Source organism: Sparus aurata, chromosome 13 (genome assembly GCF_900880675.1).
Source record: "Sparus aurata chromosome 13, fSpaAur1.1, whole genome shotgun sequence".
In the NCBI taxonomy this organism is placed as follows: Eukaryota; Metazoa; Chordata; class Actinopteri; order Spariformes; family Sparidae; genus Sparus; species Sparus aurata.
Genome location: NC_044199.1, coordinates 8,281,559 through 8,294,240, shown reverse-complemented (window position 1 = coordinate 8,294,240; position 12,682 = coordinate 8,281,559). Strand labels below are relative to the sequence as shown.

Here is a 12,682-nt window from a genome sequence, read left to right as displayed (position 1 = left end):
CGGAGCGTCATGGCAGCACTCTCCTCCACCACCACCACCACCACCACCACCACCGTTGATGGAGAAAAAAACCTGTAATCTGAAAAACGAAACATAAAGTGACTCAAGATTGACTGGAAAAGAATATCTACAGCTTTGAAGCTCAGACACTCACCTCAGACAGGCTAACGCTTTTAGCTAAACAGCTACAGGGAAGAATTTAGCCCCAAAAAATCTTGGATCTTGGGGCTTCTGGAGACACCAGATGAGCTTTATGGATCCATTCCCACTCTTTTTTAAGTCCCTATCTACTTCAGTTGTTTAGGAGAATGCTGGGATGCTTCTTTACTGTAAAACTATTGTATTTTTTTGCGGACGTCAAAACTTCAATTGACTTTACATCGGCATGAGGGCGAGTAGATAATGACAGAATTTTCATTTTTTGGGTGAACTTATCCTTTAAGTGGCCGTGTACTGTGGACCTAAAGCCACGTTAGACAAAAGCCTAGAATGGCCAGACATGGATGCAGCCTGTGTTTGTCAGAAAACTAAAACCTCTCTCTGGATGATGAATTGCTCAAACTGTGTCAGATGAAACCTTCCTGCATGGTTTTCTTTCATTTATATGGGATTTTAAACACAACAATAAGGCTTTGTGTTTGACATGTAGTAACCCCTTCATAAAAATGACATTGGTGACCATGTGTAATGTCTCACTATTTATTAGTAGACACTTTTTTTTTTAAAACCCCAGTATGAGGCTGAACAATGGGCTGAAGAGTTTTTGGCCAGCAGTGAGTTTGGCCGGCCTCCTTGAACACCCTTACCCTTTCTTTTATAAAGGTGATCCAAACCAAATAGAAAGCCCGGTTTGTCTGTACCAGGTCAACTGCACGAGCCGGGACAGAAATGTGTTGTTGTCACAACTACACTTGGTGCAGCTGTCTTTTGTTCTTCGGCACATAAATTGTCCCTGTTGTGTCAGTGCTTACAAGCAAACAACTCAGTGCACTCAGGCAGAAAGGTGAGAAATGTGTTTATCTGTCGGCCCACCGTGACCTCCGATGACCCCGCAGTCTATAACTTCAACTTTCTTAATGATGAAGTCTATGTTTAGAAACAGCTTCAATGACAATGGCAGTACATAGATATATATATTTGTCTTTTCTTTAACGTGTTCTGTGAGGTTAAATTACTGCTGTTGTCAACGGAGTCTGGTGGCTTTGAAGAAAGCATGTACAGATATACATGTAGCAGCTTCAGTTCCTCATTTTAAACTGATATTCTTTTTTTTTTTTTAATAGCTAAAATGTGTTTTACGTTCTGTGCACCTGTACTCCTGCCGCCTCTCCAAACTTATGATGTGACCATGGATAATTACCGCACACAATACCATTTCAAAAAATCTATATTAACCTTTCAAATGTTCCTTACTGGAAGCATATTAAAAAGAATAATAATTTTGAAACAATGTATATTTGATTGCTGAGTAGAGTTTCAGACAGGAAACTCTTATTTGGCATTTTAGATCGTCCATATAGAAACACGTATGTTGCAGTAATTAGGAACATGTCTTAACACTAATCAGTGGATGCCCATATGTGATGTGAATATGCCTCTTTTTAAACAGTGTTTCTGTAAAAATAGAAAACCAAAGTCATAACCCCATGGGACCTTATTTTAGAAAAACTTTTTTATGGTAGTGAATGGAGACAGACAAGTAACTTTTCTGATGCCATTTGGATTGTGCCATAATCTACACATGTGATGTTTGTCAATTCAAAAGATCATTTCTAAACTTTAGACAGTCACAGTTTGTCACACGATAGACAAAATACCATCTAGTTTTACGCTCAATGATCATCTCAACAGCGGCTAACATCTGACACCATGCTCAGTGTAGAAAAGCTCAAATAAAATATGTATGTCTGTGTTCCTGAGTGCAAGTCCTATAGATGTGGGGAATCTGACAAATTGTTATCATCTTACAGCTTCCTTATTGTTGAGCAACTGAAAAGATTTCAAGGTAAAACAAACTTGACAGCAGCTAATGTTAGCATTCAACCACTAACACGATACAACAGGGAAGGTCTAAATGAATTCTAAGATATCAACTCACAGCTGTTTTAAACCGGGAAGTAAGACTGTGGTTCTAGAAAAGACCATTGTGTTCTTAGCAGATAGGGTAAGTTGATGTGAGGGCTATTCAGTTGGTTGCAAGGTGCAACCTCATTGCTATGTGCCGCTAAATCCTGCACACTTTTATGCTTTAAAGGGACAAAGCAAAATTTAAAGTTATTCTTTGTGCCTGTCCTTGTGTGTCTAAACATTGTGTGTCCTCTTCAGGCTTTTTGAAATGACAGTAAAGCCCTTGAATGCATACATATGAAAGTACCTACAATTAATCATGTGATTAAAAACATACAGCATTTACCATAATCTGAATAGGAGAACTGGGCCTCCGTGATGCAGCAGACGGCTGAAAATGAGAAGGAGAACATAACAAAACTAAAAGGGGGTCCCTCCAAACCACAGTGAATGAGAGCGAAAATTGAGTGTGAGTATATTGGACACGTCACGAGGGAAATTCAACCTTACCGTACGAAGGGAATGAAAATGAGGGAAGCCCTTCTCCTTATGGACCCCTTCCTCTTCTACCCACCACATTATGACAGTTCAGCGAGTGCTGAGTGTTTTCATTTTTTTAGAGGAAGCACTCGCCCACTTGCAAGTTTACAGTTCGCTACTATTTCCTCATGAATGTGAGGGCTTTTTTTTATTTACCTATAACAGAAACATCATATAATCAAACTGTTATTTAAGCTTTGTTTTATGCATGGCGACTCAGTGAGATTATTGTTATTTCTCTCTGAGTATTTCTCTTTCACGCAGGCAGGCCCACCTACCAAAAACCCGTACAGAGAGCTGTCCCAGGTAAGTATTCACGTCAGCTGTAAGTATTCATCCTAAATCACGGAGGGTGCTGAATTCTGAGCATGTGGAGTCATGCCAAAAATAACTTGGCCTTAGTTGGCATCAGTGTTTGAAGAGCCAAGAATGACACTCAACTATCTTTCTCCAGAGTCGTTTTTGTTGGCACCTTCATGCAACTACAAGTCACGTGGTCCTTGTTTCTCCTATGCCCCATGTAACACACATTTTGTTTATAGAAGTCTTTGCTTGACATGCCCGCTCTATGCTTGACGTCTCATATCAATTTCAGCACGACAAAACAGAGTCAGTGAACTCTGCTGAGGGGCCCTGACAGTTTCGGTGAACCCAACTGAGAGAGACAGGACACACGCACAAACACACAAAAACACAAAAACACAAACACACAAATTAAAACATTTCGAAATCACAATTATGTTGTCAGTGACACACACAGTAATGGATTTGTACAGTGGCGTCGGTGTGTAATATAGGAAAAAGCATACAGGATATATCTCCATAATCCTGACAAGATCATATAGTGGATTGTTAATAAACAAGCTTTGTTATGGTATAGGAATTCAATCTAAATGTTGAAAATTATTTAGATTTCCATTCAGAGAATGAACAAGACTGGGAACTTCACAGGATTTTGCTGTGGTGAATAGAGATAGATGGATAGAAGATGGCAATATAAAAAATGGAGTAACACTTCATAATAATAATAATCATAAATAAACGGCACTTTACTGACAATGAAATGCTTTATAAAGCATTTATTATGCGATAGTAAAGGTTTGGATATGTCAGTTGCAGCTTTACAATAAACCATTGCTTGATATATGGTTTATAAAGCATTCAACTGCAATAATTAACAAGTTAAAATAATGTTTCATGAAAGTTTGTAAAGGGATAAAAAATAAAAAATGTTGGCAGAACGTTAATACAACTTTCCCAAAAGTACAATCAGGGAACATTCGCTGTGGGGGTCTAGGCAATGTTCCCCTGCCTGAAGGCAACGCTCATGATGTAGGTCTATTGAATTGACTGGACCATAAATGTCTTGAGTTCAGATTAGATTAGATTAGAGAGTCTTTATTGTCCCAGAGGGGCAATTTGGTTTGCAACAGTAGTCAACAAAATCATCATCCTAGAGAGATACAACACATAATATATAAGGTGACATGTGAGAAATAAAAACAAGATGAATATTATAAAGCTTTCAGAGTGCAGCAGTTTAGTGCAACTAAACCTACAGCTTGTTTAAGATCCCAAAATCTGACGGGACAAACGATCTCAAATATCAGTTTGATTCAGTCTCCTAGGCAAAGTACAAGAACACCTCCTCCCAGATGGCAGGAGTCAAATCTCTGCATCGAGAGGGTGATGAGCCAAAACAGACAGTAATAAAATTTAAATCAGAGACAGCAGTGTTTCTAGTTTATTGTGGCAGGCAGAATGAGCTTTGGACCCTACCAGTCAAAACACTCAGCTGTGCACGAGTTCCAGACAAAGAAACCGTCCAGACTTTTCTGCCTCCAAGTTAAACCCAACGCTGACATGCAAGATCAAAACTGCCAAAGAGGTAGGTTGAAACTACCAATCGTAGTTGGAGAGGGAATTTTACTCAGATTTGTGTATATTTTGAAACTGATAGCACAGGGCTTGTCTCAAGAGGGATTTTCACAGAAGATCTTATCACTGTTCGGGCAATTTGTGGTGTCAAGAAAAATCACAGTGCGTAACTTTCCTTGATTCACTGGGAATTGCGTGTTAAATTTAGAGATGTTGCCCTAGTCTTTTCCATTCCCCCTGAACTTGTGGTAAGCTGGTGGCTTGTAACTTAAAAAAAAAATGACTGAGAGTTGTCCATCATTGAATTACTATTATTACCATAATAATGTTAATAATGTGTTCATGATTGATTTAACATTCACTGTTGTCTAATAAACAGAAACATGTGAAAAACCCCCACATGACAAAAAATAATACTCTTTAAAAGTAATATAGCCTACAACAAAATGTTGCTGTGGGTTTGATCTTATTAGTTGTAATCAGGTAGAAATTGACAGCTACTGCGTCATAACAATATTTAATATACATTTCACAATATTTAATATACATTTCACATACAGTAATGTAGCATCTTTAACGCTGACTGTGTGAACTGGCATAACTGATCCCAGCAGGTTAATTAACAGCCCGTAGTGGCGACTGAAACTCTTGCATCATGTTAGCTCTTCTTCAGATAATATACCTGCCTTTTACTCTGTGGACACTGGCACTGGCCGTGCAAAGTCGGACCTCCTCCCCGGCTAAATGAGTGAGATAAGACTCTATCGAGAGCGCAGCGGAGGCAGGGTGAGCTGGAGAGTGACTGTAGAGCGGCGTTAGCGAGAATAAAGCAGTAAATCTGAGAAATATGTTATTTCTCATCATTTCAGTAATGTTTTAAAGCACAAGTGGACACGCCCACCCCTCCACACAACTCTCCAGATTTTGTGTGAATGTGGCCGAAATGCAGACTTCATGCTGTCTGCTGTTTGTCTTTCTGCTCTGTGTGTGTGCGTAGCTCTGTCCCGTCCTCAGTCAAACACACCACACACCTGCAGCTCTTTGTACATCCATGACAGATAGGGAGCAGACAGAGCGATGGAGGCTACGTTTTCATTAGATGTCTGTCTTATTGTTTAATGCAGCGTTATTAAAGAACAATCGGCCGCCCATACATAGATGAACAGACACTGGTGCTGTACACACTTTCAATTAGTTGTGAGTTCACTGATCAATAAATGAAAGCGTCTCTCAACACTTTCTATATGTATCAGTATATCAGTATGAAAACTGATGATCCCCCAGTTTAACTCTTTTGAATGCTGGGTGACTTCCCATATCGTACACATTGGATTTATTGGCTGGGAATTTACCTCAAAAGATTCATCAGCCCACTCATGGTCGCACATTTTTTGGAAGGAAGAGCTCTTCCCTTAGCCGTGAGGAAAACCACAAATGTATCTTCTCCATAACACTTTCAATTACGCTATCTACCAAGACTTCTTTGAAAGAGTGCGGCAACATTGGACTAGAAAAAAATTAAGGATTTAAAGATGCAGCTCAGAGATATGACTGAGGGCCATATGTGAACCCACCGTCAAATGTACTCCATGTAAAATTTTAAATGTAAAAATTATTATAAGCTGTGTGTGTCGTGATTTGCTTCTTCTTTGAGCAGCAGTGATGCGTCTGTGGTCCAGTTATCAGCCTCGGCTTTTGGTTCCCCCGGGCCCGATGAAACAGATACATGCAGGGTCGGATTAAATGGACAGATTACTCTAGGCTGACCTTTCTTGGTGGCCCACCTAAATCAGTATTTAGAAATCAGAAATTCCTTTATTGGTCCTGCAAATGGGGAAATTTGTGCATCGCAGCAGCCAAAGGACAGTTCAATATAATAGATAGATAGATAGATAGATAGATAGATAGATAGATAGATAGATAGATAGATAGATAGATAGACAGATAGATAGATAGATAGATAGATAGATAGATAGATAGATAGATAGATAGATACTATAAAATACTATATACAATAAAATGCTTACGTTAGAAGCTAGAAGAAGAGTGGAGCGGAGCAGAAATATAAATGTATGTTTATGTACAAGTATAAACAGTGTTTGTTATTAATAAATAATACATATGAGTATATGAGTATACGTATACTATTTAATGCACATCAAAATTACTTAAATGCCACAGGGATAATTACTATACTCATAATCAATACATTCAATTATATAAATTCATATGCAATTGTTAAGTCATTTAAAAAAGTTATACTAGTAGTTAATGTTGTGTTGTTTGAAAATGAATATATGTATATGTGTATATATATATGTGTGTATATATATGTGTATATAGATAGATAGATAGATAGATAGATAGATAGATAGATAGATAGATAGATAGATAGATAGATAGATAGATAGATAGATAGAAAGATAGATAGATAATATTACTTTAATGATCCCAGACTGGGAAATCTCCAGTATAAAACTTTTAGCGTATGTATTTTTAAAATCAAGTTTTATACTGGAGATTTCTGTAAGTGTTTCTATTTCTAAAATATTAAAATGTTGAATCTGTATGTAAACAAGTATGTTAAATATCATTAGGCAGTTTTTTTTCTCCTCTCTCTGGGCCCCCCAGGGGCAACAAGGCCCCAGGCATGTGCCTTGACTGCCTAGATCCTGCCCAGCATGTAATAGTAACATTTGACGCACATAATAACAACATCAAACAACAATATCAATAATGAAATAATGGTAATAATATGATATAACAATAATAATAATAATGATAGCCAGAAATTAGGTTATAATAGCAGCAGGTACGTTCAAGAACAAGTACAATCAAAATACAAAGGCAAATATAGAAACAATGAAGTACTATATATACAATATACAAAGAACAATAAAGTACTATGTACAATAAAATGCTTAAGTAGCTATAAAATAAAAATACTGCGGTAAGTGGAACATAAGGTGCAAGATAAGGTGCGGTATTGACATTAATAATAATTTAAAGAATGTTATTTGTGTGTTATGGAGTGTGTGTTAAACAGTCTGATGGCACCAGGAACTAATGATTTCCTGTGCCGTTCCTTTAGACAGCGGAGTTGAATGAGTCTGTTGCTAATAATAATAATAATAATAATAATAATAATAATAATAATGATGATAATAATAATAATAATAATAATAATAATGTATTTAATATAATAGATTTTTTTTTACAAACAAGGTAACATGAGACCAAACTCGAAAAAAACACCAATGTTAAAAGCAAACAGAATAACTAATTAGTAAGAAAATTGTTTTAGAATTAAGTTCCAGTTAAATAAATGACAATATCTTTCTGCCCCATCCAGTTTTGAGCTCATGCATCATACTAAGAAGTTATTAAGGAGGCTAAAACGGCAAGAAATATGAGAGAGAGAGAGAGAGAGAGAGAGAGAGAGAGAGAGAGAGAGAGAGAGAGGGAGCAGGAGCTAGTAAATACAGAGGAATAGAAATTGGCTGATATCAGGAATTCAGATATATATATTTTTTAAAACAGCACATTTCCAATAATGCCAGTCAGGATTATGGGGCCTTTTTTTGCTAAATTTTCTGTTTTGTTTTCAAGAGATTTGCTGAAACTGTGTCAGTAGTTACACATCAACATCATGAGACTCAAGAAACATTCCCTGAAGATGCACAGTCATGACTGAATTTCACTGAAGTTTCAGATTTTAGTCACTTTTAACAGTCACTTTCACTACCACTGTTAAATAACCAGGGGATGAAACTGGGATGAAACTATCTATCTATATATATATATATATATATATATATATATATATATATACATATATATATATATATATATGTATATACATATACATACATACATAATACATATATACATATACATATGTATGTATATATATATATATGTGTGTGTGTTTGTGGGTGTGTTTATATATATACAATTCAAGTAATAACTAAAATGGAATATAAGCAATGACAAAAGTGGCATTTAGATCACACTGATGATGATTTGACTCATTATGTTCTTTCCCCATCCGTCTGTCATGTTACATGTGACTTGTTTCGTATGTGTTGTTGGTGTCATTGTAAATAAGAAATTGTTCTCAATGTCCTGCCAGGTAAAAAAAAAAAATTACATGAAAAATAAAATGAAATTTGTTTAAAACTGACTGAACGGTGATGCATGTATACACCCCCCCCCCCCCCCCCCCCCCCCCCCCCAACGTATTCAATGCCACAAGAGCATAATCACACAATGGGAGTACATTGTTTCATAGGCTTGAAAATCACACAAGTAGGCTGCAGATGATGCCCATTTGCCACACGCCTCTGATAAAACAAAAAAAAAAACCAAGAAAGACAGAAAAAATAAACGTCAGTATGGGGGTTAATCGTAAAACCTCATTAGGTTTCGTGTTGGGAAAGCTTACTCACTTCTGCATGAATCATACAGTGACTAAGTAGATGCTGAGAGAGTAAGAGAGAGAGAGAGAGAGAGAGAGAGAGAAAGAGATGGAGAGAGGAAAGAGCAACAAAAAAAAAATCCGTACTAAACCGAAAGCAAGAACCCGGCCAATATATAAACTGTACATGAGCCTCACTACAGTATGAAGGTATCTGGCTCCTGTTTGAGTTCTCTGGTCACTGCTCCTACAAGGTAAGGCCATCTTAAGAATGATACACACTGTAGACAGAGACAGGAGTTGATTGGTTTGAGTATATATATATATATATATATATATATATATATATATATATATATATATATATATATATATATATATATATATATATATATACATATATATATTTATATATACATACACGTATATATATATATATATATATATATATATTTATATATACAAACATGTATATATATGTATACACGTAAATAATTACTGCATATATATATTTGTAGTATATATCCATTAATATACTATATAATTCAAGAGACATGCATTCATTTGTAGTTTGTTTTTATGTCTCACGTAAAGGCTTGGCAAACAGCTCCAACTGATGCTTGATAACATTGAGCATTAATAATCAGTTCCATTCCTATTCCATTTCTGCTGTTTATTTGTGTGGAACTGAGCGCACTGTTGTTGTCAATACTTTGGAGGCATCATGAGAAAACATTGGTATTGGTTTCTGACTCATCCAGACTGTGTTGCGCCAACAACACATGATGCAACCAAATAAAACAACCAAAATTAAATTGAGGATTCGCTTCTTTTTTCGACACATTGACCCAAACATGCAAGTGAGCCTGAGAGAAAAAGGTTATCCGAGCTCTTTGCGTCCTCCATTGTGACAGGCCTGCAGTGATGTGGCGTGCTAACACAGACGACCGATTGCAGTGTCGTCTGGTCTTTAGGATTCGAAGACACTACTGAAAAAAATGCTTCCTTCCACTATGAAACCATTTAGAGGAATCAAGACACTTCTTTTTCCATGCATGTGCACTTTGACCAACTGCGTGTCCGTGTTACTGAATTACATAAAAAGAAAGCATGTATGGGGACGTCATGTGGTGGAGGGTGGAGGATGTGGGTTTGATTTTCTTTCAGTAATATTAGTGACCTTCCTTCCGGATACTAAGTATGGAAATTGACAGCGCGGTTCCCATAAAGAGAATCTGCATTCTGTAATGCCTAAGTTCGTGTTGGAAGTGATACTGTCGGTCATCTTGTTGTTTTCCTTTTGACGCTAGTGCACGCAGAAGTGATCCATCTTCACGTAAACCTAAGAAGCATCTGAGCAGTTTAAATTTAAACAACAGATGATATATATATATATATAGATATTACCCCTTATTTATAAATTGTGTCTCTGTTTCAGATGGCTGTTTGGTGGCAAGCTCTCCTCCTCCTCTGCTGGGCACTGAACTGTGTCAGGTCCTCTGCTCCTGCTCCACTCGTCCAGAGGAATAAATACAACAACTCTTTTCGTCTCGCAAGGTCCACTCGAACCCGTGTCCAGCAGCTGCAGAAGAAATACGTGAGTACTAACATCTACTCCCAGCCTATGACTCTGACCTCCTTGTAGTCATCAGCTTCACCTCACTACAAATCTTGAATTGTTTACTCTTGTTTTAACAGACGGAGCAGCAGTTGGGAAACAAGCATTTTGAGGACAGAGGCCGTCAGTTGAGGGAGCTGCCATCACTCTCTACAGATTTCTACAGCTGGCTGACGCTTACGGTTGGTATCTTCTTGAGTATTTCAATTCCATAGAAAAACCATGTTCTCTTTGTTTTTCTGCAAAATGCATTGTGTGTATTTTTCTAAAAAATTCTTTCATTGTCACTCCTCCCTCCCCCTGATTATTGGGATTAAAAAGACAAAAACCGATGACATCATCAGAAAGCCTATTCTTGCAGAGCGTAAAATCTTGTAAAAATTTGAGTGGAAGTCCCCTTTTACAGCTGCAAGCTTTGAAAGGGGGAGTTGTGCAACGTTTTGGTTATGTAATCATGTGGCTGAATGTTGTCAGCAGTGGAAAATGTATTCACATCCCTTACTAATGAAAAACTATTAATACATTAGAAGTAAAAATAGTTCACAAGTAAAAACATTTCGAATTAAAAGTATGTAAATATTATCTTAATGTACTTTAGGTATGAAGAGTGAAAGTACTTGTTGTGCATTCAAATGGTCCCTGCCATTGTTTTAATGTTATGTATTTGACATGTCTTTTTAGATTAATGCGTACATGGCATTTTACTGCTGTAGATATTTCATTGAGCTCATTTTAACTACTTTGCATACTGTTGGTTAGTTTAAAGGTGCAATATGTAAGAACTGGCCACCTGTCTAATTCATACTTTAAACACCTTCAAACACAGCCGCTAACTGCTGCTAACTGTAGCTTCAATTAGCTAGTATGCTCAGCCAACCATGCGGCTTTGTGGTCCTATCAGCTGACTCTACCAAGACCGGCAGTGTTGGGGCCAGTTGGTCAGCATGCTGACTTTAATAGAAGTAGCTGCAACACAATACACACACACGTCTTTGACATAACATCCACCGAGTTATTTCTTCGTATTCCATTGATAATCTTAATTCTTGAATGTTTTAAACTACATTTCTTACATATTGCAACTCTAATGTACAGCGATGCATTATACTATATAAGATTATCATATGTGTTATGTCATATTATCATATCTCTTAAAAAAAAGAGCTCAAAAACAAAGCCCTATTTTCAGGTTTGTGATGATGTTTTCAAGCTAATCTGAGATGTTTCAAGTTGTTATTTATTGTTAGAACAAGGAGAATCGAAAGTCAACAAATTTGGAAATCCATGCTAAAAAATACAACATTTTACCTTTAAGATGTAGCTGAGTTGAAGCACAAGGTTGTGTTAAATGAAAAAACCTTAGTAAAGAACCTCAAACTTGTTCTTAAGTGCATGACTTGGATTTATGTACTTAGTTTCATTCCACCACTGTCTGCTGTTGTGCGTTCAGGACTGGGATCGGCTGCACGCTGCTTTCTGGGACATGCAGGCCTACTGGAATATGCTGGAACGGAAGAGAAAACAGCTGGAGAGACAGCATATTGGGGGGCAGGCGCTCCACAGCACTTTACCTCAGAGCATCAAGCACATTCAGCTGGACCTGAGGGACCTGATGAGCCAAGTCAGCAATCAGGTATGCACAGTCTTCTGACTGAAATCAACCCACGTGGTGTCCCCTTTTCAGCCCACGCAGAATGCTAAGGAGGAAGTGATACCACCGTCTGACAACGATATTGTTTTGCTTTCTCCTCCAGATGAGCTACATGCGGAGCTCTTGGATGAAGCCGACCTCTCCGACAGCACGAGCACCCTTGAGCCCAGAGAACAGATCTCAAACATTATGGGACAGTCGCGTGGAAGGTTACGTCATTCTGAGGGATCTAGACCTTTACCTCACCAAGCTGGCAAGAGACTTCCTCCTGCTGGCTTCAAAAACGCACATGACTCAGCAGTGAAAAACAGAGCGCTGGGACCATGGCGACTTGCACACAACATGAAGAAAAAGGCTGAACTGACAATCAGCACTTGAAGGAAAATTGTGATTAATTATTTTAATCAGTGCTTTAGAAGGTGTTGTCAACAGTCAACATGGAGCTCTCTTTTTTTTTAATACAAGATGTTTCACTGAATATTTATGGGCTTTCTTGGGTATTTCCCAGAGT

The 12,682-nt window shown here is 37.5% G+C and overlaps 1 protein-coding gene across 4 annotated transcripts; it reads left to right on the top strand.

Annotated features, from left to right (window-relative positions):
• Positions 1-4,306: 4,306 nt before the first annotated feature.
• LOC115593672 (uncharacterized) lies at positions 4,307-12,514 on the top strand. 4 transcript variants are annotated; one of them, XM_030437265.1, is made up of 5 exons: positions 4,307-4,495; positions 10,341-10,499; positions 10,601-10,702; positions 11,971-12,153; positions 12,275-12,514. In XM_030437265.1, exons 2-5 carry the CDS (start codon positions 10,341-10,343, stop codon positions 12,473-12,475), a joined length of 645 nt encoding a protein of 214 aa, XP_030293125.1. In that variant the 5' UTR covers positions 4,307-4,495; the 3' UTR covers positions 12,476-12,514. The 4 variants fall into 4 exon arrangements, with proteins under 4 accessions (XP_030293125.1, XP_030293126.1, XP_030293124.1 ...); XM_030437266.1 differs by lacking the exon at positions 4,307-4,495 and adding an exon at positions 8,896-9,156; XM_030437264.1 differs by lacking the exon at positions 4,307-4,495 and adding an exon at positions 9,971-10,238.
• Positions 12,515-12,682: the final 168 nt, after the last annotated feature.